This window comes from Delphinus delphis, chromosome 12 (genome assembly GCF_949987515.2).
Source record: "Delphinus delphis chromosome 12, mDelDel1.2, whole genome shotgun sequence".
NCBI lineage: Eukaryota > Metazoa > Chordata > Mammalia > Artiodactyla > Delphinidae > Delphinus > Delphinus delphis.
Genome location: NC_082694.2, coordinates 51,316,355 through 51,341,731, shown reverse-complemented (window position 1 = coordinate 51,341,731; position 25,377 = coordinate 51,316,355). Strand labels below are relative to the sequence as shown.

The 25,377-nt window shown below is 43.2% G+C and overlaps 1 protein-coding gene and 1 long non-coding RNA gene across 6 annotated transcripts; one reads left to right on the top strand and one right to left on the bottom strand.

The window, feature by feature from the left end:
• Positions 1 to 1,762: 1,762 nt before the first annotated feature.
• LOC138414234 (uncharacterized) lies at positions 1,763 to 8,353 on the bottom strand. Of its 3 annotated transcripts, none has more exons than XR_011246687.1 (4): positions 8,267 to 8,353; positions 7,430 to 7,531; positions 6,479 to 6,578; positions 1,763 to 1,835 (listed from the first exon to the last, which is right to left on the bottom strand). It is a non-coding gene; the product is annotated as an uncharacterized lncRNA (long non-coding RNA). The 3 variants fall into 3 exon arrangements; XR_011246686.1 differs by lacking the exon at positions 1,763 to 1,835 and adding an exon at positions 5,543 to 5,627; XR_011246685.1 differs by lacking the exon at positions 1,763 to 1,835 and having other exon boundaries at positions 6,371 to 6,578.
• On the top strand, positions 7,484 to 25,326 carry MSH6 (mutS homolog 6). 3 transcript variants are annotated; one of them, XM_060026664.1, is made up of 10 exons: positions 7,484 to 7,743; positions 14,749 to 14,948; positions 17,184 to 17,353; positions 18,615 to 21,159; positions 22,384 to 22,649; positions 23,703 to 23,820; positions 24,112 to 24,201; positions 24,607 to 24,761; positions 24,841 to 25,040; positions 25,156 to 25,326. In XM_060026664.1, exons 1-10 carry the CDS (start codon positions 7,484 to 7,486, stop codon positions 25,235 to 25,237), a joined length of 4,086 nt encoding a protein of 1,361 aa, XP_059882647.1. In that variant the 3' UTR covers positions 25,238 to 25,326. The 3 variants fall into 3 exon arrangements, with proteins under 3 accessions (XP_059882647.1, XP_059882648.1, XP_059882649.1); XM_060026666.2 differs by having other exon boundaries at positions 7,528 to 7,732; XM_060026665.1 differs by lacking the exon at positions 24,112 to 24,201.
• The last annotated feature ends 51 nt before the right edge of the window (positions 25,327 to 25,377 follow it).

Below are 25,377 nucleotides of genomic sequence, written 5' to 3'. Positions count from 1 at the left end.
TACCCAGGCTGCCACCGTTTGTGTGTGAGGTCTCTGGGATTGAGAGCAGGTCTGTATGGCTTCAGGGGAGAAGATGAGGCCAGCACAGAGAAGGCAGAGGGTAGGAATGGCAGTCAGCTGGGAAGGGAGGCTGGGGCCAGACTTGAGAGATCAGAAGCTGAAACCACATTCAGTGCAAAAGGGTTGCTCTAGTCATTAGAAAAGTATCTGGCAATTCTACCTAGGAGGGCTCTGGGAATCAGAGAAATGCCTGGGCTAGTCCTCCCCCTTGGTGGTCTGAGATAACAGGGAAGCTTCCAAGAAAGAGGAATGGTGGGATGGGGGCGGGGAGAGTGCTCCAGGCTGTGTGCAAGGCCTCTGGCCTGTCTCCCCCTCTCTCCAGGTGGTCTAGGCCCCATCCTCCCCAAGCCAGTCACTCAGCCTCCACCATACCTCAGGGCCATAGGCAATGCACTGACACCTTTGATTTCAGTCCCCTTGCTGCCCAAAAGGCAGGATGCAGCTATTGTCTCCTTCTACCTGGCCACCACCAAGTTCCCCTCCTCCTCATTTCCAAGACTGAGAAAGCAAAAATTAGCAATGAGAAGGAATGAGAAGTTAAAAATGTGCCCTGCCATTCATCCAGCTGGGATAACAAAGATAAAGCCAGTTGCAAAGTTGAACAGGAAACACTATTTCTCTCAAGGACAAGCTGCAGTGGCAGAAGGACTCCTGCTTTCTTACTCACTGAGAAGTCTTTGTCCTCTAAAATCAGAGACCGTCAGAAACTTTGCTGTTTGAAATTTTGTCAGCAGGAATGAAACACCCCATTCTCGCCTGCACGTTCTAACTCACTCTGACACAGAAAAGCGGCTTCTATTTACAACCCAGGTGCACCGCATTAGATAAGGGATTTTTTTTTTTTGGACACACCATGCCACATCTGTCTTAACTTTGTAGTTTCCACCTTTTAGTCTAGGTTTGACTTTACACCCTGCTTTGCTTTGAGCCTATCCAAACATGGCTTCAGGTAAATTTCTCCTAAACTCCACCCTCCCCCAAAGCACATAATTGTAGGTTTTCTTTTGTTTCCTTTGTTTGGTCCCTCCTATGCTATGGAGTCTCCTTCTGTGCAGCTGGCCAAAAAAACCTGACTTTGTCAGACTATAGGCTTGTCCCTGGTGATCAAGGGCTGATTGGGCTAGGACAGGACCTCACAAAACACTCCCTTCCTTTTCCAGATTTGACTTTATCTCCCAAGGCCTAAGACAAAGGCAAGGGCTGTTTGGTCAGCCTGATCCTGAGATGGGCGGAGCGGGAACACAGAGCACTGCATTCTTCTGGAAAATGTTCAGAGCTTTCTTTATGTAACTGTGTCCCATTAATTGGTGTGCAGGCACTGGACTGAGGGCTTTACAAAGCCATTCCACTCAATCCTCACCACAACCCGATGAAGTAGGTCCTGTTATCATCATTCCCAATTTACAGGTGAAGAAACTGAAGCAAGGAGAGAAGTTAAGTAAATTGCCCAACAAAGTCATACAGTCAGTAAGCAGTTCAGCTGGGATTTGAACACAGGAAGTTTGAATGCAGAACCCTTAACCACTAGGCTGGAGGTTCATAAAACTAAACCCTGGTGCTTTTAATATCTCATTACCTTCTGAACCAAGCCTCCTAGGCCAAAGGAAATACTTAACAGTTCCATGTATTAAGTTTTATGCCCATACAACTTTTTTTCTTTCTTTCTTTATTTTTGGCTGCATTGGGTCTTCGTTGCTGCGCGCAGCTTTCTCTAGTTGCGGCGAGCGGGGGCTGCTCTTCGTTGCGGTGTGCAGGTTCCTCAATGCAGTGTATGCCTATACAAATTAAGAAGCATTTATGTCCTAATAATTTAGTAGCTGTTTGGGGAAAAAATACAGATAAATTAAAAGGAAAAAAAAATATATATATATATATATTTTTTTTTTTGCGGTGCACGACCCTCTCACTGTTGTGGCCTCTCCCGTTGCGGAGCACAGGCTCCGGACGCGCAGGCTCAGCGGCCATGGCTCACGGGCCCAGCGGCTCCGGGACATGTGGGATCTTCCCAGACCGGGGCACGAACCCGTGTCCCCTGCGTCGGCAGGCGGACTCTCAACCACTGCGCCACCAGGGAAGCCCCCTATTTCATTCTTAAATAACCTATACATAGTATTGAAATGTGTGTGCTGGTTGGGCACTGTACAACTTCTCAAACTTTAAAATCAGATTTGGATCCCACCACACTCATTCTACATGGTACTCGCTTTTTACCACAGAAAACACCAAAAACTCAGTGTCACAAAGATATGTTGTTGTGGGGACCTACTCAGAATACCAGAGTTTGTATAAAGATTATTTTAAGCTGAAGACATTTGAGATTCACCAGATGCAGAAAGAAGACTTCTTGGAGTTTACTTTGACTAAAAGAAGCAACTTCTGAGAAATGAGTCTGCCATTAATCCTCTCTCCAGGGGGAATTCCCTGGTGGTACAGTGGTTAGGACTCTGCTTCCACTGCAGGGGGCATAGGTTTGATTCCTGGTCGATCCCACATGCTGTGGGGTGGGGTGGGATGGGGCGGGACGGGGCGGGGGTGGGGTGGGGGGGGTGGGACGGGAGAGAAAATCCTCTCTCCAGGGGAGTTTCACGGCCGTGAAGAAGATAGAAAAAGAACTGGTACCTGCATAATCTATTACCACAAACTTTCTTGTCTTCTAAAAACCCATTTGTCTTTCCTAAATAAACCGATTTGTCCTCACTATAGAAGTTGTTTCTTCCCCCACTCTTTCCCCCAGTAAGTTAGATGTATAAGCTCCCAGTTCTAACCCACCCCTTTGAGTTACTCATGGAGCATGTCTGCATGTATTCGCATTGCATGCAAAAGTAAACTCTTTCTTTTGCTAATCTCTTTTGTCAGCTTAATTTGCAGACACCCAAAACTGAACCTAAGAGGGTAGAGGAAATGCTGTTTTTTTCTTCCCCAACGATATCATTAAAAGAAATGTAGCATGAGTTCGTGTTGAAACTGCGAACTAACTGCAGTTAGCAGTACAGTGCCTGACAGGTGTTGTTGAATTTCCCTTGAAACTTAAAAATACCTCATGGTGCCCCTGTGAATTTGCTCTCATTCCCTGGGGTGCCTTGGTGTCCAGTTTGGGAACCATGGTACTAGCCTAAATTCCTATCAAAGTGATCTAACATAATCTATGAGCCCACTGGGACTGGCATATAGTAACTGCTTGTGTTTTCAGCAGTGTCAGGGAGGAAGATATTTTCCTCTACCCTTCTAAATTCTGGCTGGTCTAAGAATTAAGTTGATGTGAGTAAGATTAACAGGAGATAATCCAATAAAAGTAACATGTATACATGGAAGAGGCCCAGGAAAACTGAGTAACTCATCAAAATGGCAGAAATTCTCACCTTAAATACCATGTTCAGCTAAAGACAAAAGAGGATGTTGGGGGTAGTGTTTTGGGACCTCAAAGGGGAGGAAGGCAATGCAAGTGGAGATGGAAAAGCAAATGTTTGGTAAATAAATGTTTGCTAGTCCATGCAGAGGGTGGGACAGAGTGGACTCTGATCTCTAGGCCCTGCTGAGTTTCCCCCACTACACCTAGCCTATATTCTTTGCAGACATCTATGGTAATAGCTCTATTCCAGGAATAGGCCCTTTATCTAAATTCTTTTAGGCAGTTAAGGGGGAGGTAACAAGGAAAATTTTCCAAGTCTTCTGTTTCTTAAAAGTAATCAGGCTAAATTAATCCTCATGTCAAAGAGACACATTTTGGGGTGGAAATTTAGCTCCCCTACAGCAATCTCCATACATCTCTGGATGTATCGGTCTGGTCCACAGCTATATCTATTGTACCAACATCAGTGCCTGGCACAAAGTAAAAATGCAGTTGAAGGAAGTGTCACATGAGTGGGGAGCACAGGTGCAGAGCACACATGGTTAACTCTTGAGGGGTATTTCACCCTCCCCTATTCATGAGTCATCGCAGGGTGAATGTGTCCAGAATTTTGGATATAAATACCACGGATTCCTGCTCTTCTGGTTCTTTTTCCCCCTAGACTTTATGCTTCCTATTTCCACACTCTTGCTTCTGTAGAGAACAATATAGCTCAATTAGGTTGCTGTTTATTAAATACAGTTTATTCTCAATCTAGCAGTCCGTGTCAGATCAGGTCATTCGTCTACTCAAGACCTGCAGTGGCTCCCCAGCTCACTCAGAGTCAAAGCCAAAAGTCCCATAAGGCCTTGGATCATCTGCCCTTGCCTTTCTTCCCTGACCACACGTCCTACCGCTCTCCCACCCCACCCCAGTTCATCCTCCTCCAACCATTCGGGCCACCTTGCTATTCCCAAACTCAAGGTGTTTGCTTTTCACTTAGAGGCTGTTGACCTCTGCCTGGAAGGCTCTGCTCTCAGACATGTCGAAATAGTTAAGACCACCCAAATGAGAACAAGCAAAGGCTGTTTACTCAGACCTTGCTACAGCAAGGGAATCAGCCATCATTATTTGCATTTGGCAGTGAGTTGACAGGCATTGCTACAAGGGCTGTTGTTTGGCTCCCTGGACTGGTTGCTGCAGCTACAGTTGACTTCCTGAGCTCGTTGCTGCAGATTGAAGCCAAATCACAACTTCTGCAGCAACCAGTCCAGAAGACAAAGACCTCTGCAGCAACTGCCCCAGAACTTTCAGGACTTGGTTGATAGCTGGTCAGCTTCTCTCTCTCTTTTTTTAAAATTTTTTGGCTGTGTTGCTCTTCCTTGCTGTGTGCGGGCTTTCGCTAGTTGTGGCGAGCGGGGGCTACTCTGCTGTGGTGCATGGGCTTCTCACTGCGGTGGCTTCTCTTGTTGTGGAGCACGGGCTCTAGGCGTGCGGGCTTCAGTAGTTGTGGCATATGGACTCAGTAGTTGTGGCACCCGGGCTTAGTTGCTCCGTGGCATGTGGGATCTTCCTGGACAAGGGCTCGAACCCGTGTCCCCTGCATTGGCAGGCAGATTCTTAACTACTGTGCCATCAGGGAAGTCCCCAGCTTCTCTCTTTTTTTTAATCCCCACTTCCAACTCAGGACCAATCAGAGGAAGCTAAGTATGCTTCCCCAAACCAATCACAGAGGATGCTCTACTTCTAGTTAGCCCACCTCCAGCTACCCCACGGCCAATCACAGCACACCTGATGCCTCTGCTTTTTCACTTTGAAGCTTTCCTACTCCTCTGTCTGCCTTTAAGTCTCTGCCAGACACAAGTGGTGGTAGCAAACTCTAAACAAGTATCTTGTTCTGTTTGTTCCGAGTTGGGTGTTCTTCACACACAGTATGTGCCTTCTGCATGGAGAAGGTTGGGTGACTTTACCTACCGAGGGATTGTGTGTTTGATGATTCTCAGATGTGTGACTTCTTACTCGTTTTACCTGTTTGTGGGAAGCATCTAACGGGCCTCCAAAATTTGGCCCAAAGTTATTATTGTTCTCATTAATGATGAGGAAACAAGTTGAGAGAAGTAAAATTGCTGTTACCTGCCTGGTGAGTTAGGTCAGAGGCCAGGTCTTGAGTTACCCCAAGCACTGGCTCTTAACCTCTGTCTTATAACTGGCTCATTCCCCCTGAGCCTACATTTCCTCTCTGTAAAACAAGAATAATAACATCATATTAAGTTGAATCAAATGAAACAGAATTTTTGTACTTTGAAAAAGTTTGAATACGGAATTCCCTGGTGGTCCAGTGGTTAGGACTCCACGCTCTTACTGTTGAGGGCTCTGGTTCAATCCCTGGTGGGGGAACTAAGATCCCACAAGCCGTGTGGCATGACCAAAAAAAAAAAAAAAGAGGTTGAATATCGGCAATTTTATACAGTTCAACCTAATATAATGTTGTGAGGATGAAATAAAACGATGTTAAACTGAAGGCAATATAACATTTCTATTAGTAACACAGGACTCCAGAAACACTTCCCAGGATTTAAATTCCTACTCCACCCTTTTCTGGCTGTTCGGTCATGGGCCATCTGACCCATCTGGGCCTCAGTTTCTTCAGCCATAAAAAGGAGATATAAGACAGGTCAACAATGCCTTACTTGCAATTCTGAAATCCAAAAAGCTTTGAAAAACAAGTTTTGTGCAAACTCATTTGGTAGCAAATTTTGACCTGAGCTGACCCGAGGCTATTTATAGTCTATATTTATCCCACTTAGTGTGAAAAAGCATATGTTCTGCTGAAGGAATATTACGTTTGATTTTAGGGTGTTGCCCCAGACTCTCTGAGGGTGTCATGTATTATACTCATGTAGGGAAGGGTATTCTTTCAAATACTGCTTCTGGAACAAAGCTGATTTTATTACATGCCTAGCACAGGAGAACGGTGTGGCAGAACACAGCCTCCTGAACAAAGCAAAGAGCTGATCTTTAGATGTTCGCACCAAAGCACAGCTGTTGCTGATTGGGGCTGGTTTCTGGGATTCTGGATTCCATACTTACTTATTCACAGTTTGGGATTAGGGCCAAAGAGCTGTCAGTCTTCCAACGTCTTTCTTCAATTTGGAGAACAGGAACTTTTTATTCACACCTTGTGACTTTTCTAAAATATAAAAAATCCTGCATTCTGAGACACACCTGGCCCAAGAAGTTCAGATAAGGAACAGTGGACCTGAAGTACTGATACTTACCTCACAGGTGATTGCGAGGATTTAATGAGTTAATCTATGTGAAATGACTGGATTGCTTCCCGGCAGAGGAAAGCTGTGTGGCTGGCAATTTGTTTTTTAAATCATAAACTCATACTGGGCCAAAAACTTAGCGTTCAGTTGTAAAGTATTTATCAAGTGCCTACTATGTGCAACGCTTTGAGAATACAAAGCGAACAGAAGACTTGATCTGCTGCTGATTTAAGTCTGGATCCTTTTTTTCTTTTCCGGTTCCTTGGGGTAAGCGTTCTAACAGCGGGATTGTTCATGCAGGCTCTGGAAGGCGTTTCTCCGCCAGGGCTTCTTTCTGTGGCCGTTCGGTTTACCCCTTGCACTGCGGCCACTCATGCTTACGCGGTGCACGCACTCGGCACACACCTGCCCCTGCGTGACCGCACCCCCGCGACCGCCAGATTCCCTTCCAAAGAGGAACGCCTTCCCGAGGGGGTCAGCCCCGCAGCAGCGCCCAGCTTCGCTCGGGCCGAGGTGTTCCAGTCCTAACCAGCCCCGGGCCATTCATGCCGCGGGGAGAGGAGGCTGGAGGCGCCAAGGGCAGCTACCCCGCGCGGCGTGCTGGCCCCTCCCCTCCCCACGTCTCCTGGCGCCCGAGGGGGCGGGGCCGGACGCGCGCCGCCCGGGACTCCGCCCGCGAACGGCCTGCCGATTGGCCGATGGGGCCAGTGTTCCTCCGGCGGAGCGCGCCTCCCCCCCGATTTCCCGCCAGCAGGCCCCTCGCGGTACTTGCCGTGCCTCTAGTGGCTCGGTCCGACACAGCGGCTGGGCCTCGGCGACCGTGGCCATGTCGCGACAAAGCACGCTGTACAGCTTCTTCCCCAAGTCTCCAGCCCTGAATAATGCCAGCAAAGACCCGGTCAGGGCCTCAAGTGAAAGCGCCGCCGCCGCTGCCACCGGGGCCTCTCCCCCTTCCCCAGGCGGGGATGCGGCCTGGAGCGAGGCCGGGCCTGGGCCGGGGCCCCTGGCGGGCTCCACTTCGCGGGCCGAGGCGAGGAACCTCAACGGAGGCCTGCGGAAGTCGGCAGCCCCTGCGGTCCCCGCCAGGTAGCGGGGTGTCGGGACGCAGGGAGGTCGCCTCAGGGGCCTGGGGGGTGCGCGGCCAGGCCCTGGGCTCGGAGGAGGTGGTGCAGTGGGGGGAGGCGCAGGGAGCCCAGGGAAGGGAGGCTCGCCTCGGGGGGGTGGCGCTGGAGTGCTCGGCCAGCGCCTGGGCTCGGAGGAGGGGGGGTTGCATATTTGGCTTGAAAGAGCGCAGGGAGCCTTGGGGGTGTAGCTTGTAAACAGGGTAGGAGGAAATCGGCTGTGTACGAAGGGTTGGAGGGGAAGGGAGGACGCGCTTAGTTCGGGGGTAGAGGCGGTCCGTCAGGTGGGGGAGGAGGAGTGGAAGGTGCTCGGGGCAGGGAGGAGAAATGAGAGACGGGAGCGCTAAGGGTGCGGCGGGAAGAGAAAAGAGCTTGCCTGCTCGGCGTGGGGTGCGCTCCCTGGGCGAGGGAGGGGCTGGTGCCTACCCGGGGCGGGGGAGGGGTGGCGGGAAGGAGGAATGCCCGCCGGGGGAATGCCCGCCGGCCACCTGCAGGTTGTGGGGCGCGGCGTACTGCGAGTGGGACTCCCGGAGGACGTTTCTCCTTCACAGCTGGGACGCTGAATTACCGGTCCAGTAGTCGTTGGAGGAATACGCTCGATGTTTGGCTGAGCGCCTCGGACTCGAAGCCTCTGGCGGGGTGGGTGGGCGGGCCCTCGGCCTGGGTATGGGGGTTGGGGGTGGACGACGAGTTTAGAGCGCGAGGGGTGTGTCCACTCGTAGACGGAGGCGTCTGATTGGTGATAGTAAGGATTGCAGGGGCGGGGGAGCAGCAAGTGCAGGGATCCAGTTGGCTCATCCTGTAGGTAGACAGCATATGCCCCCAAACAGATCAAAGTTTAGGAACAGTGTCGATTTTGACACCTGGAAGTATTGTGCCAGTTGAAAATAATGTTAGTTTAAGGAACAGTGCATCTTTTTTTTGGCCGCCCCCCTCCCCCAGGCTTTTGGGATCTCAGTCCCCGACCAGGGATTGAACCCTGGCCCCAGCAGTGACAGCCAGGAATCCTAACCACTAGACCACCAGGGAACTCCCTGATATAGTGCATCTTTTGCTGGCGATTTCAGGGCAGGTTGGGGCTGTGTAATTTTTCCGGAATTGAGAGTGAGCCTCCAAAGGCCTTGCTCTGACTCTGGGCGGGGACGTAGGGACGCGATTATAGGGAAGCCTGCCCAGAGGTGTCTTCCTCGCCTTCTCGGCAGTTCAGCGCTGTTCCAGGGCTTGGCTGGCCTTTGTTGGAGCAGCGGGCGACATTTTGAAAAGCTCACATTTACTGTATCCCAGGTATTGTATTAGGCATAGTGTGTAATGGTAGCCATTTGAAAGGATGAAGAAATAGTGGTACAGAAAAATAAAGAACGCATTCAGGATAAGAAACTTGAGTAGTTGATTTACAATGTCCTGCGTTTTAGGTGTTACACAGATTTTTCAAAGTCTACGTGGAATTACAGTGTTATTCTCCTTTAAGCGACCCTCTCAAGAAGTTTATGTAGTTGTGTGAAGAGTAGCAGGATATGCCACCCCATAATGTGCCTCTGGCATAGAGGTTATTTTGAACTGATAATTTTTGAGAAACTGGGGGACACTGGAGAAGCTCTGAGAGCTATAGAAGTTACTCTTCTGTAAGGGAAATTTACATTTAAAAAGGAAATCTCCATTTGTAAGGATGTCTCCCTCCCTGTACTAGGAAGAGAAGAGTGACTCTAAATCATCCGAAACTTATTAAATGGAGAAGGCACTGACTGAAATCTGCATAACAACCATACCCTTGTTTTTTGTTCTTTTCCTGGTAACCTCCCTTATCTGTCCCCGCCACCCCACCTTTCTTTTGTCTTTATAAAGCTGCAGATGATGTTTTAAGATGGTGACTCGGGCCATCTCTAGGAGTTAGTTTTCCTTAGTATCTCCCACGTTTATGGGGAGGTATACATGTTAATAAACTTTTGTCTGTCTTTTTCTTGTTAATCTTTTTTTTTTTTTTTTTTTTTTGCGGTATTTTGGGCCTCTCATCGCCGCGGCCTCTCGCGTTGCACGGGCCCAGCCGCTCAGCGGCATGTGGGATCCTCCCGGACCGGGGCACGAACCCGCGTCCCCTGCATCGGCAGGCGGACTCTTAACCAGTGCGCCACCAGGGAAGCCTCTTGTTAATCTTTTATTACAGGGGCTCTTAGCCAAGAACTCAGAAGGGTAAAGGGGAAAATATTTTTCCTTCCCTACATGTGCATCCTCTGTAACAGACTATTTTTCATGGTGAGAGATGCACAATGTGTTAATAATGTTTACTTAAACATGAATTTGATTCTTCCTGCATCCATTCTAAACGGATGGAAGTATTTATTGTATGGTTGTGCTTTATGTGTTGTATAGCATATGCTCTTTGTTTTTTTGAGGTCTGAATTTAGGAGACTTGTAAAAGCATAACATTGTTTACACTTGACCACCTACTATGGGGACTACTTCCAAAGTATTCAGGAAAGATGGGCATTTGATACTAGGCTTCTAAAGAAACTCTCCATTCAGTATATAGATTTGGCTTTCTTTTTTTTCTTAATTTTTGAATTTTACCTTATTTTTGTATACATAGATTTGGCTTTTATTCAACAAATGTTAACGTATCTGCTCTGGCAGGCACAGTATTGGGCATTGTAGATCCTGGATATAACAGTGAATGGGACAAGCAAAAAGGCCATTCTAGAGCAGGAGCAGAGTTGGTGAGCTCCGTGTGCTTTGGGGGGAGGATGGGGTATGTGTGGGTCCGGGTAGGCTTTCAGCTCTCTAGGCTGAGACTAGAGGACAAGAAGAAGTTAGCCAGGCTACTGTGGAGGTGAGGGAGTTTTAGAAGCTGGTGCAGGAAGAGGAAGGTCCTGCAAATTGAGAATGAAGAGGAGGCAGGAGCCTTAGGTATGCAGAGATCCAGTCACCAACAGGCTAATGGGCTACAAAGACATTTGGACTTTTTATGAGGGTCGTTGAACTCTTTAAAAGAAGTTGAGCATCTTTTAATGGTTATTTGTCATTTAGTTTTCTCTTGTGCTCCAGTGTTAAAGTGTTTTGCCTGTTTTTTTTTCCCCTTAGTTACTTTGTCAGTCAGGTGTGATGCAAAAGTATTTTTCCACTTTTGTTGATGAGAGAAATGAAGGAGTCGAGGTGACATCAGTTTCAATAAATGGCTACAGGATGTATGTTTATGCACTCTAGGCCTGCTTCTCAATACTTTATTTCTTCTGTAGTTTATTAAGACCATAATTGAAAGAGCTGTGAGCAAGGCTTCTGACAACTAAATCTGGGTTTTTTAAGCAAGTCTTAGCTAGTTTATTTTTCACAGTCTCATTTCAGTGATAATTATCTGTTGATTATGAGGACAGTAAAAAATTTTAAGTGTATGCCTTGTACTCATTTATAGGAGTGGTGTGTCAGACATTGACAAGTTTTTTTTTTTCCTAAGAGCCTTTAGTTAAAGGTAACTATCTGCCCTAGTTGTAGGTGCCTTTCCTGACAATTTTCATACAATTAAATCTATAGTAATACATTTTCCAAATAATATCACACCTAATATAATATTATTGTAAGAAAAGTATTCAAGCTTTTAAAAAAGTATCATTGTGGACTCAGTTTCACAGACCTAATTTGATTTAATCGATACTATTAAAACTGGTATTTAAAAAGATGCTGAACTTATACTTTGGTCAGTGGGAGCCTCTTTTAAGCTGGCTTTTATGATTTTTAAAATTATTATTATTTTATTATTATTATTTTTTTTGCGGTATGCGGGCCTCTCACTGTTGTGGCCTCTCCTGTTGCGGAGCACAGGCTCCGGACGCGCAGGCTCAGCGGCCATGGCTCACGGGCCCAGCCGCTCCGCGGTATGTGGGATCTTCCCCGACCGGGGCACGAACCCGTGTCCCCTGCATTGGCAGGCAGACTCTCAACCACTGTGCCACCAGGGAAGCCCTTTTATGACTTTTTAACATTGCCCTCAGAACTTTTAAAAAATTTTTGGTTGTGTTGGGTCTTGTTGCTGCACGCGGGCTTTCTCTAGTTGCGGAGAGCAGGGGCTACTCTTTGTTGTGTTGCGCGGGCTTCTTATTGCGGTGGCTTCTCTTGTTGCAGAGCACGGGCTCTAGGCGGGTGGGCTTCAGTAGTTGTGGCGCACGGGCTCAGTGGTTGTGTCTCATGGGCTCTAGAGTGCAGGCTCAGTAGTTGCGGCGCATGGGCTTAGGTGCTCCGTGGCATGTGGGATTCCTCCCGGACCAGGGCTCAAACCCGTGTCCCCAGCATCGGCAGGCGGATTCTTAACCCCTGCGCCACCAGGGAAGTCCCTGCCCTCAGAACTTTTGAAAACATCTTTTCATTCTGATGAGGATGGTCAATGTCCCTGCTTCTTAAGCTGCTCTCCGAAGAACTCTGGTTTCTTTTAGTATTTTATGTAGACTTCCTTTCTAATAATATTTAGGAAACAGTTTCTGAGGCCAGTTTGGATGATAATTTATTTAGGAAATAGTTTTAGAGGCCAGTTTGGATGATAATTTATATGGTCACTGTAGACCTAATGCGTAAGTGATGGGTGCCATAGTTATGCAAGCTGAAAGAAAGCAAGCCAGGTATGTGGGCAGAGGTACAGGTGGGCAGGTATGATGGGAGCCTTTGTTATTAATTGCTCTGATTACTTCTCTTTTCTCATTAGCTGTTTGAGGGTAGGGGAATTCTGCTCTAATGGTCCACCTTAAGAGGTAGATACAGACACTGATCGTTTGATTTCTAAAGTTGGCTTGAGAGCATGTTTCACGTTTGTGAAACTTGTATTTACATACACAAGTTTTTGTTAGACATACCCAGTCTATCTTTTATTGTTTATAGGAGCAAATTCTAGCAGTACATTGCTATCTACTGATTCTTTTTTAAAAAGTAGATAGCCAAAAATTTTGCCTACAAATTTGGGGCACAACTAGTAATCAACACCAAGGTAATGGGCTGAAGAGGGAGCAAAAATAATGTGATTTTTAAAGCAAAAGCTTAAAGATCTGTTCACCGTATATTTAGCTTAAGTCATTTCTTATTTTTAATTGTATGAAGGCTTTTACACTTGTTTTTCTGAGCTGTCACCTTTTCCTCTTACTTTTTTTTGGTTTTTTTGCGGTATGCGGACCTGTTACTGCTGTGGCCTCTCCCGTTGCGGGGCACAGGCTCCGGACGCGCAGGCCCAGCGGCCATGGCTCACGGGCCCAGCCGCTCCGCGGCCTGTGGGGTCTTCCCAGACCGGGGCACGAACCCACATCCCCTGCATCGGCAGGCAGACGCTCAACCACTGCGCCACCAGGGAAGCCCTCCTCTTACCTTTTTAAAACTGTCTTTAAAATCCCAAGAATATCAAACATTTGAGATATATTGTCATTTTAATTTTTAAATTTATTTTTAATAACTTTATTTTTGGCTGCGTTGGGTCTTTGTTGCTGCATGCAGGCTTTCTCTAGTTCCAGAGAGCGGTGGCTTCTCTTGTTGTGGAGCACAGGCTCTAGGTGTGCGGCTCAGTAGTTGTGGTGCACGGGCTTAATTGCTCTGCCACAGGTGGGATCTTCCAGGACCAGGGCTTGAACCCGTGTCCCGTGCATTGACAGGTGGATTCTTAAACCGCTGCGCCGCCAGGGAAGTCCCAGCTTGTGGTTTTCTGATACCAGTGTGTGATAGACTTTGTGGTTAAGTGGCTACCTGCCTAAGTTAAGGGAAAGCCTGCTTGACAGTTCCACACGGAGATAAGGGTCTTTGTATCCTGTTAATTAATGGATATGTTAGGAAGGATGAAGCACTTAAGGTAAGAAGTCTGAATGGTGCAGACACAGCTCCCTGTTTGAAGATGAGCCTTGTGGTGTTTGACAGCAATAATTATAAAGTTGTGCTGGTTGCTATAGATTTCTAAGTTGAAAGAAGAATGTACCTTAAAGGCCCTTGATATAAGCACCAGCTGAAGCCACGCTCCTGTTCTGGTTTCTTTTCTAACTGTCCAGCATAGGGATTTCCATATTCACATTTTTTTGAAGAAAGAAATACTTTAATTTTATGATTGGGCCTGATTTTATAAGGTGGCCTCAATTGATGATTCAAAAATGTCTAAAATATTCTTTTTGTAATGTGCTTATTTTACATTTGTAGTTATTCAGCGAAAACCTGTAAGCGGGCTTAGAAAATCTTGGTATATAGTACTTGAGCAGGGTTTATCAGTTGTTGTCCCTCTCCATCACTGAGGGACTCTTGTAGTCTGTCACTGGACACTGCTACCCTCTCCCTCTCCTTTCCCCTCCTCTCCCTTTCTCAGGAAACCTTTAGGGCTAAATCAGCTTTTGTGAAGATTGAATCTCCTGTTGATTCTGTAGGCATTATGTACTCAACTATTTTGGGTACATTAGGCACTTATCTCTTGACTTAAGTTTTTCCATAAAGCTAGATTTTTAGGGTGAGGGTGGGGGTAGTAGTGTGCTATAGGCAGCTTTTGGAGTATTTGGAATACATTGGAGCAAAGTCGATAATATTGAATATAAGCAGCAAATTTACACAGTCGGTATGTTTGGTATTAATACTTTGGGTCAGATCCTGTTCCTATGTAGACCATATTTGTAGTACAGGTGTTACTCATTATAATTTGGATCACAAGTACAATGAGTTTATGTCTTTTTCCTGCTATCAGTAGTCTATCAGAATTCTGCCACAGTTTTTAAACCTTGAATAATTCTGAGATAGTCTCTAACCTTGTTTCTCTTAATAAACATTGTGATATTTGCTTATGTTTTTAAAAATAACTTGAAAATGTTTTTTAAAAAATCATTAATTCTAGAATTTCTGTTCCTGTATATTAATGCCAGAAAATTTCAAAGGAGTCTTAGAGATACCTTCCTTAAAATTGCTTCTTTGTAGGTAATTGCCTTTAATGTAGCTTAACAAAATATTAACCAAATTATGTATTTTCTTTTGGCAACAGTTCTTGTGACTTCTCACCAGGTGATTTGGTTTGGGCCAAGATGGAGGGTTACCCTTGGTGGCCTTGCCTGGTTTACAACCACCCTTTTGATGGAACATTCATCCGTGAGAAAGGAAAGTCTGCCCGAGTTCATGTACAGTTTTTTGATGACAGCCCAACGAGGGGCTGGGTTAGCAGAAGGCTATTAAAGCCATATACAGGTAAAAGATTCACTCTGCAGATTGTGTATGTTTGTGAGAGAGAGAGCATGCACGCACACATGAGTCTGAGTGTTAGTGTCTCCCATACAGTGGAATTAAGCATATTTTACTCAAATAAATTGCAGGAGTGGTGTGGTGAAAGCTTCTAGCATGGGAAAAGGATAAGATGCAGCTGGTCTTAAGCTGCATTTCCGTCCTTCTGAGTGAGTTATAGCAATATCATATCATTAAAGGAAAAATGATTTCATGATTGGATCTCGTGATTTGGACCAAAATGCCATACTCAGACATGAAAAGAGTAAATTAAAGTGTTCCCATCTTAAAGGTTCCAAAAGAAAATAAATGCAGCCAAGATGCACAGAATATAGATCAGTGACATTCTTTAGGACAGATGGAGATGCATGCTACCTGGCCTTCAAAATCCTCACCTTATGAGCACATCTGCATTGAGGTTCACATCAGAAATCAGATTTCTGGAACCTTAACTTTCTCTTCCTAGGCCCGGCCTTATTTATCACAGACATCAGCAGTCCTGCATTTATAGCTTCACTTGGGCTGGGTGCACCCTATCAGTCTCTTGGATTGTACAGTGCATGTACAGTATGACTGCAGGATGCAGTGCCTGAACAGTCCAGCATGTACAGGTTTTTCTCCACTATCTTCAGACTCTCCTGGCTAGGACATTGTTGAACTCAGTGTTTTGGAATCAGAACAATGTTCATTTTCCCAGAAACCTCTGGGAATCATGCCTTTTGGTCATAGTACTCTTCATCCTGCAGGGCAGGGACGGCACACTGAAGAAAGTTAAGTCCACACAGAAATCTGACATGTAGGATGGAAAGAAAATAAGGGAATTTGGTTCAGTCTTCTCCACTAATTTGCTGTATAATCTTATTTTCTGATTCTGTTTGCATATATATAAAATGAGAGAGAGTTGGACCAGATGATAAGTGAGGTCTTTTTCCAGGACTAATTTTGAGATTTTAAACAAAGCTTTGGCAAAAAAGGACTTTAAAAAGAGATCAAAAAAGTTTACATTTATGTTGTAATTATTTTATAAAACAACCCATGTGCATACTGCCCTCTGCCCTTTAAATATCCAGATCATTGCAATACATGTATGTGAATAAATCAGCAAAGAGGCATGCATGAAAAAAAGTAGGCCTTCTTTGGGGGGCATGGTCTTAGAGTTGTAGTTTGCATCAGAGGTTTCAGGGAATGACGATGACACCAGATAGGTGTGTGGGTGGGGTAAGTACAGCTGCAGCAGGTACTTTGGGAAAAGTTCAGAGCTGCTCTTAATGATTTTGATTGTTGCAGTTTGTAGTTTTGGTGCAGCTCTTTAGAGAATTGAGAAATTGCAGCTTTGTTTTAGTCAGCTTATGAACGTTGCTAATTCCATGGAAATTTAGGATGTCCCATCAGTTTTAGTATATAGAAAGAAGGGTGTAATTATAACGTTTGGATCTGTTAGACAAATTCAGGTTCATTTTCCAACTATAGGTATATTCAGGTAGAAGAAGAGAAAAAGACATTCCTAGTTATGCCTCTTGGAAAAGAACTAAAACAATTCTGTATTATTGGTCTTGTGGATAGAAATTTTGCTCAGTGGATGGAAATGTCATTTAATACTATAGCTCTTTGAAATGAAATGAATAAAGGAAAAGTTTTACTTTAAAGTAGAGCAAGACATTTTGATGCTACTGTTTTGAAAAAATTTAACATTACAAGTCTGAACTGGGTTACTGTCCCAAAATGTAGGATTTTTTTTTTTTTTTAACATCTTATCTAACTGCCTTGGGAACAAACATTTTTAATATCATTGCTTCATTTAAGTGACAGTGTAGTTTTTGCCTTCCTTAAGTAATGTTTTTTTAAAAAGGGTCTCAAACCCCCTTTAGATCTCATGCCTCACCTGAAGAGGAGGTGTGCCTAGGTGTTTCGGGTCACAGTCCCAGGTCATTATAGAAGAGAGACTAAGTGGTCCTGGGTGACCAACAGTTAAGGCAGCTTAAATGAGGTAAAATAGGTAATTTCAGTTTCACTGGTAGTTTTTCCCTGAAAATTCCTTCCTTGTAGGCTTTATTGATCTATCTGTATCAATCAGAAATAATGGGAGATTAAAAATTATACTTGATTGTTGTCACTCTTGTTCCTTAGGGCAAGTGCTATACATTGAGCCAAATATCCAGCCAACAGTTCCTATTTGTAAATAAATATATATATGTTTTTTAGGTTCGAAGTCAAAGGAAGCCCAGAAAGGGGGTCATTTCTACAGTTCAAAGCCTGAAATTCTCAGAGCAATGCAACGTGCAGATGAAGCCTTGAATAAAGACAAGATTAAGAGGCTTGAATTGGCAGTGTGTGATGAGCCCTCAGAACCAGAGGAGGAAGAAGAGACGGAGGTGGGACAGTGCTAACAGGCGGTTGTTACTTCTGTTAGGAGAGTGATGAAAAAGGGTCAGGGGCATATTAGAGTGGTATTTTCCATGTATCTATTTAGTACTCAAACATGCATACTTCTATACATTCCTGGACTGTAGGTCATGTTATATTATTTAGAATCTCAGCAGCCTAGCACCTCTTTTTACTTAAGTTCTCAAGCCTGCTAGAAAGACACATGCTGTAAAAGGCAGGACCATTTTGGTAACCAGTATAGAGAGCTTAGGGACAGTAAGGACATGGTGATAAAATTGGTCCTGGTGTCTGGTAATAAGCTGCTGTATGAGGGTGTGGAAATTAATATCCAGTTTTATGCTCTAATACTTTTTGTTGTATTTTGGATTGGTAAGAATAGAGGTTGAGTAACCTTGAAATACAACCTTGGTTTCAAATATTAATGGTCACTATTTGAGTGAATTAAATCTTGTTAAGGAAATGAACAGATAATTGGTATATTTAAAACAAACACAGTCATCATTCTCTAATTTAGTAAATTAATGCTGTGTGCTTAAAAAGATTCATCTATAAGTTTGATTTTGTTTTATTCTATTCTAGATGAGATAGGCAATAAGTAAGTTAATATAATGAGTATTTTAAGAGAAATGAAAGAAGAGTTTCTAATCTTATTTTTGAGGTTGAAACCAGAGATCATAACGTTACTCAGATGTTTAGACCTGGATGGTGACTACAGAAATCATTTAGCCTCATACTGCTTTACGTATGAGGGAGGCCCATGATAATATGTGAATGTGCCTTGCCCAAGAAGGTACAGCTGGTTTGTGGAAAGCAAGGACTAGAACTAGGTTGATTTACTGCTTTTTTATACTAAAGAATTTATAAAATGGTAAACTTCATAACATGTCCAAATATAAGAGGAGAGGTGACCCTGGAAGAAAGATAACAGAAGCCTGAAAGTTTTTTCCACAGCTATGACTGTTAATGAGGACATCGTCTATGGGTATTTGTGCTGTGTGGTCATCCTAAGGACTTCATCAGTATTGAATAGGATAGAACTCTCATGACAGAATCACTTAATCCTGTATTGTGATACTTGTTTTAATGTTAGGTGAAACTGAAATTGATATCCCTTGAGAAAGAAAATAGTTTATTTCTGGAGGTGGGTTCTCTTGATAGATGAAGTTGCAGCATATTGAGAGATTCCACAGCAATATTGTCATTTTCCAAATTTTACTTTGTTTTAAAATACTCTTCTTTGCCTTCCAGGCAGGTGCCACTTACGCATCAGATAAGAGTGAAGAAGAAAATGAAATTGAGAGTGAAGAGGAAGTGAGGCCAAAGGTGCAAGGATCTAGGCGAAGTAGCCGCCAGATAAAAAAGCGAAGGGTCATATCAGACTCTGAGAGTGACATTGGTGGCTCTGATGTGGAATTTAAGCCAGATGCTAAGGAGGAAGGAAGCAGTGATGAAATAAGCAGTGGAGTAGGGGATAGTGACAGTGAAGGCCTGGACAGCCCTGTTAAAGTTGCTCCAAAGAGGAAGAGAATGATAACTGGTAATGGCTCCCTCAAAAGGAAAAGTTCAAGGAAGGAAATGCCCTCGGCCACCAAACGAGCAACTGGCATTTCATCAGAAACCAAGAATACTTTGAGTGCTTTCTCTGCCCCTCAAAATTCGGAATCCCAAGCCCACGTTAGTGGAGGATGTGATGACAGTAGTCGCCCTACCATCTGGTATCATGAAACTTTAGAGTGGCTTAAGGAGGAGAAGAGAAGAGATAAGCACAGGAGGCGACCTGATCACCCTGATTTTGATGCATCCACACTCTATGTGCCTGAGGATTTCCTTAATTCCTGTACTCCTGGGATGAGAAAGTGGTGGCAGATTAAGTCTCAGAACTTTGATCTTGTCATATTTTATAAGGTGGGGAAGTTTTATGAGCTATACCACATGGATGCTCTTACTGGAGTCAGTGAACTAGGGCTGGTATTCATGAAAGGCAACTGGGCCCATTCTGGTTTCCCTGAAATTGCATTTGGCCGATATTCAGATTCCCTGGTCCAGAAGGGCTATAAAGTAGCACGGGTGGAACAGACCGAGACCCCGGAAATGATGGAGGCACGATGCCGAAAGATGGCACATATATCTAAGTATGACAGAGTGGTGAGGAGGGAGATCTGTAGGGTCATTACCAAGGGTACACAGACCTACAGTGTGCTGGAAGGTGACCCCTCAGAGAACTACAGTAAATACCTTCTTAGCCTCAAAGAAAAAGAAGAAGATTCTTCTGGCCACGCTCGAGTGTATGGAGTATGTTTTGTTGATACCTCGCTAGGGAAGTTCTTCATAGGTCAGTTTTCAGATGATCGCCATTGTTCCAGGTTTAGGACGTTAGTGGCACACTATCCTCCAGTACAAGTCTTGTTTGAGAAAGGAAATCTCTCAGTGGAAACTAAGATGATTCTCAAGGGTTCATTGTCCTCTTCTCTTCAGGAAGGTCTGATACCAGGTTCCCAGTTTTGGGATGCAGCCAAAACTTTGAGAACTCTCCTTGAAGAAGGATATTTTACGGACAAGTTAAATGAGGACAGTGGGGTGATGTTACCCCAGGTGCTTAAAGGTATGACCTCAGAGTCTGATTCTGTTGGGTTGACACCGGGAGAGAAGAGTGAATTGGCCCTCTCTGCTCTTGGTGGTTGTGTCTTCTACCTCAAAAAATGCCTTATTGATCAGGAGCTTCTATCAATGGCTAATTTTGAAGAATATATTCCCTTGGATTCTGACACGGTCCGTGCTATAGGACCTGGTGCTGTCTTTGCTAAAGCCAGTCAACGAATGGTGCTAGATGCTGTGACATTAAGCAACTTGGAGATTTTTCTGAATGGAACAAATGGTTCTACTGAAGGGACCCTGTTAGACAAGATTGATACTTGCTATACTCCCTTCGGTAAGCGGCTCCTAAAGCAATGGCTTTGTGCCCCACTCTGTAACCCTTATGTTATCAGTGATCGTCTAGATGCCATAGAAGACCTAATGGTTGTGCCTGACAAAATCTCTGAGGTTGTAGACCTTCTAAAGAAGCTTCCAGACCTTGAGAGGCTACTGAGTAAAATTCATAATGTTGGCTCTCCCCTGAAGAGCCAGAACCACCCAGATAGCAGGGCTATAATGTATGAAGAAACCACATACAGCAAAAAAAAGATTATTGATTTTCTTTCTGCTCTGGAAGGATTCAAAGTACTATGTAAAATTATAGGGGTTATGGAGGAAGTCATTGATGACTTTAAGTCTAAAATCCTTAAGCAGGTCCTTACTCTGCAGGCAAAAAATCCTGAAGGCCGCTTTCCTGATTTGACTTTAGAACTAAACCGATGGGATACAGCCTTTGACCATGAAAAGGCTCGAAAGACTGGACTGATTACTCCCAAGGCAGGATTTGACTCTGATTATGATCAAGCTCTTGCTGACATAAGAGAAAATGAACAGAGCCTCCTGGAATACTTGGAGAAACAGCGTAGTAGAATTGGCTGTAGGACCATAGTCTACTGGGGAATTGGTAGGAATCGTTACCAGTTGGAAATTCCCGAGAATTTCATCACCCGTAATTTGCCGGAAGAATATGAGTTGAAATCTACCAAGAAGGGCTGTAAACGATACTGGACCAAAACAATTGAGAAAAAGTTGGCTAATCTGATAAATGCTGAAGAACGGAGAGATGTATCATTAAAGGACTGCATGCGGCGACTGTTCTATAACTTTGATAAAAATTACAAGGACTGGCAGGCTGCTGTGGAGTGCATCGCAGTGTTGGGTAAGGTTTTCAAGAGGCTTGTTCCTAAAGCTTTGGTTAGTAACGTCCTGTGTTCCAACTGTATATTAAGATTGGAAAGTCCATTGCAAAGTCCTCATTGACTCGTATCCCTAAACTCAAGGGACACGTATATATTTTAATCAAATTTCAGTTGAATTTGTAGTATTCGATAAATGCTGTTTTTTAAGCTATTTTTTGTCACACTAATTTAAAGCTATCCCTTGACCTATCACTCAGTTTTTGTTTATATATATATATATATATATATATATATATATACAGATATAGATATATATATATATACACCCTTGCATTCTTTCTTGTATTTCAGTGAATCTCTTTACATGAACGTTTCAAAAGATTTTAATCCTCCCTTTTTCTTTTAGCCCAAGTTGTCACACTTGCTTTTCTACAGTTGATTTCTAAGAGCCCTGATTTATGTATTTGTAATTTGGTAACCTTTTCAGCTTCATAAGTAATTTCCTTTTTCTTTAAATTTCATGGCCAAGTCATTTGGAGCCTTTGCTTGTTTTACAGTTTTGGGTTTTTTTCTGTTGTAAAAATGCAGCAACCATAGTTTACCCAGATTTGTACAAAACTATTTTAGTCTGAACACAACTGTCCAGAATAAAATGGCATCCTATTCTGTTTTTGAGTGTGTATATCTATCATGGTTTTTGAGTGTGCCACATTACTTAAGCCAATACAGTTTTAAACAGTTTGGTAGGTAATGTAAAATCATCCCTCAGCTCAGGTGTTCAAAATTGGTCAATATATTTTCCTCTTAAGATTTTGCTTATTGTCAGAATATTCTGCTTCTAAGAAGTGTTATAGCTCCATGGTTATATCAAGGAGAGACCACTACAGCATCTCTCTGTTGTATCTTAGCTTTCCTTTGGCATACCTCTGGTTTAGATATTAGAGGACTTAAAATCTACTTTGAGGGGATATTTTCTTGGGCTGAAATTGGAAGTTAATTCTCATTTCAGTACAAGTGCTATAAGACATGTAAAACATTTAGGCTGATGACTTATTTTTGTGCAGTTAAAACAATGTCACTAGAGTGCTTACTTTTAGAAAAAAAGCTGCCATGTCTAAAGGGCAAGTAGAGCATGCCACCTTCACTAAAAACACATTTCTGGAAGACTTATAGAAGTTGGGCCTTTGTGCTTATCAAGAAACCTCAAAAATAATGACGCTTCACTTTTGACCTCTCTTTAACAGATGTCTTACTGTGCCTGGCTAACTACAGTCGAGGGGGTGATGGTCCTATGTGTCGTCCAGTAATTCTGTTGCCAGGAGAAGATACTCCTCCCTTTCTAGACCTTAAAGGATCACGCCACCCCTGCATTACGAAGACTTTTTTTGGTGATGACTTTATTCCAAATGACATTCTAATAGGCTGTGAGGAAGAGGAAGAAAATGGCAAAGCTTACTGTGTGCTTGTTACTGGACCGAATATGGGGGGCAAGTCTACGCTCATGAGACAGGTAAACTTGAAGTTTTGTTACACCAAATTATTTGTAACACTTAAAGAGTGAATATGGTACATATTTAGGCCACCGTTTCCCAAGGAGCATATGACAGAATTCAGTCATTGACTTATTAGGAAGCAAAGGGAAACTCCTTGAGTCATGAAACTAAGAACTGTATTCTTATTGGTCAAATATTTGCCTGATGTTAAGGGAAGTATATTAAGAAGGTGAAGGTGGTTTCAGGCCATGAGTTTTTTTATGAACTCTGACTTTGATTGAATCCATTTCCTGTGAAGGCAGAGGTATTCATAATGAATGAAAATTATACAAATGTTTTATGTTTGTTCTTAAATTAGGTTCATTTCTAGGAACCCTTATACAAGAACCATTGCACTTGTTCATACAGGAAAGTGATTCATGACCTCTAGTTAACTGTTGGGAACTGCTTTTAGGGAAAACAATAAATATATTTTTCTGACCTTCTGCCAGGGGTTAGCTAGCTACTGAGCTAAATATGATTTAGATTTTAAAGGGTTGTAGAAAAAGAACGATGTGTAACAGACATTGGGCCCTTGACAGAAAATGTTTGCTGACCCCCTGACTCTACTGCACTGTATTATATTTCTGTACAAATTTGCTAACTAGAGAGGAGCAATAGTGTAGTAAGGTGGTTTTCAACCTCCTTTTCATTTTTAAATCAAAAATCATCTAGAGAGCACAACAAAAAAGTATCTGGGAGTTGGGGTGTGTTCATCCTCTGAAACTGATTGTTTGGTCTGGAATTGGTTCTGGGCATCAGTAGTTTTAGGTTGAGAATCACCAGTGTAGTTGGTTAGCATATAGGTGCTGAGGTTTCAAATAAAGCCAGTTAGACCCTAAGCCTCATGCCTTCCTAAGCCTCACTTTTCCTACTTAGGTTTGTGAAGAATTTTTTTAGAGTGCCTGACTACTCCTAGTTAATAAAGATTTATTAGGGCTTATTATCTCTGTCTTCTGGATATACATAGAGATATCTCTATCTGTTCTCTAACACCAGTCATAAAAGACCTTTTTCTCCCTCATTCACAGGCCGGCCTACTGGTTGTAATGGCCCAGATGGGTTGTTATGTACCAGCTGAAGTGTGTAGGCTCACACCAATCGATAGAGTGTTTACTAGACTTGGTGCCTCAGACAGAATAATGTCAGGTGAGTTTTTTTCCCTACCTAAGGCTCTGTTATTTGACAGTTCATTTCTATATTTTAGGTGTTAAACACATCTACCTTTAAATAGGATGCTTTATTTAGTTTTTTCTGGTGTTACGCAAGGCAGAATGCTTTCAGACATTTGAAAGCATTATGCAATTTTTAACATACTAGAAGTAATCTCTTAGTATCATGGTAGTTCATAATAGATTCAAAGGATATGAACCTAAAAGATGAATCTACTGTTACAACAGGATTCTTAAAATGATCACCTATTTGTGATTTTTTTTTTAGGTGAAAGTACATTTTTTGTTGAATTGAGTGAAACTGCCAGTATACTTAAACATGCAACAGCACATTCTCTGGTGCTTGTGGATGAATTAGGTAAGATACTAAAATTTCCAAAACATTAGTACAAAGAATTATTTTTCTGGAAAATGGTCTGAAGGACACATCTCTTAAAGACTATGAATACACTCACCTTCGTCCATAGACCCCACAGTTGGCCCTAAGGTGGCAATTTTACAGGGATAGTGAGAATATTTATTGGATAATGAGGCTATTTAAAGAGAACTAAAAGGAAGTTTCTGAAGCGCAGTGGTACTCGAGTAGTATTCCTGAACTCCAAGCAGACCTACTTAGCTAGAGAGGGCCTGTTTACAGAATGCTTTTGGATATACTAAACTGATCTTTAGTACATTTTTTTCCATTCCTTTGTGAGGCATGTCCCTTCGAATATAATATGGCAGATTGTGTAACACATAGTTCATGTATATTTTATTTTCATAGGAAGAGGTACTGCAACATTTGATGGGACAGCAATAGCAAATGCAGTTGTTAAAGAACTTGCTGAGAATATAAAGTGCCGTACATTGTTTTCTACCCACTACCATTCACTGGTTGAAGACTATTCTCAAAACGTTGCGGTGCGCCTAGGACACATGGTATGTACAAGTTGTTTATTCAAAAGTTATGTTTTTGAATGGGTACTTCCGTTGCCAGCATGTAATTTTTCTTTTTTAGGCATGCATGGTAGAAAATGAATGTGAAGATCCCAGCCAGGAGACTATTACCTTCCTGTATAAATTCATTAAAGGAGCCTGTCCTAAAAGCTATGGCTTTAATGCAGCAAGGCTTGCTAATCTTCCAGAGGAGGTTATTCAAAAGGGACATAGAAAAGCAAGAGAATTTGAGAAGATGACTCAGTCACTGCGATTATTTCGGTAATTATAACTGGGTATAATTTTACCATGTAGTTGATTAACAAAACAGTAAAAGGAATGGATGATGCACTGTGAAAAAATGTAAACTAAAACTTTTTTTTAAATTTATTTTAAGGGAAGTTTGTCTGGCTAGTGAAAGCTCGACTGTAGATGCTGAAGCTGTCCGTAAGTTGCTGACTTTGATTGAGGAATTATAGACTACATTGGAAGCTTTGAGTTCACTTTTGACAAAGGTGGTAAATTCAGACAACATTATGATCTAATAAACTTTATTTTTTAAAAATGACCATTTTTCCATTTTCTTTCTAGGAAATTAAACCCTTTTAATTCTTACCTA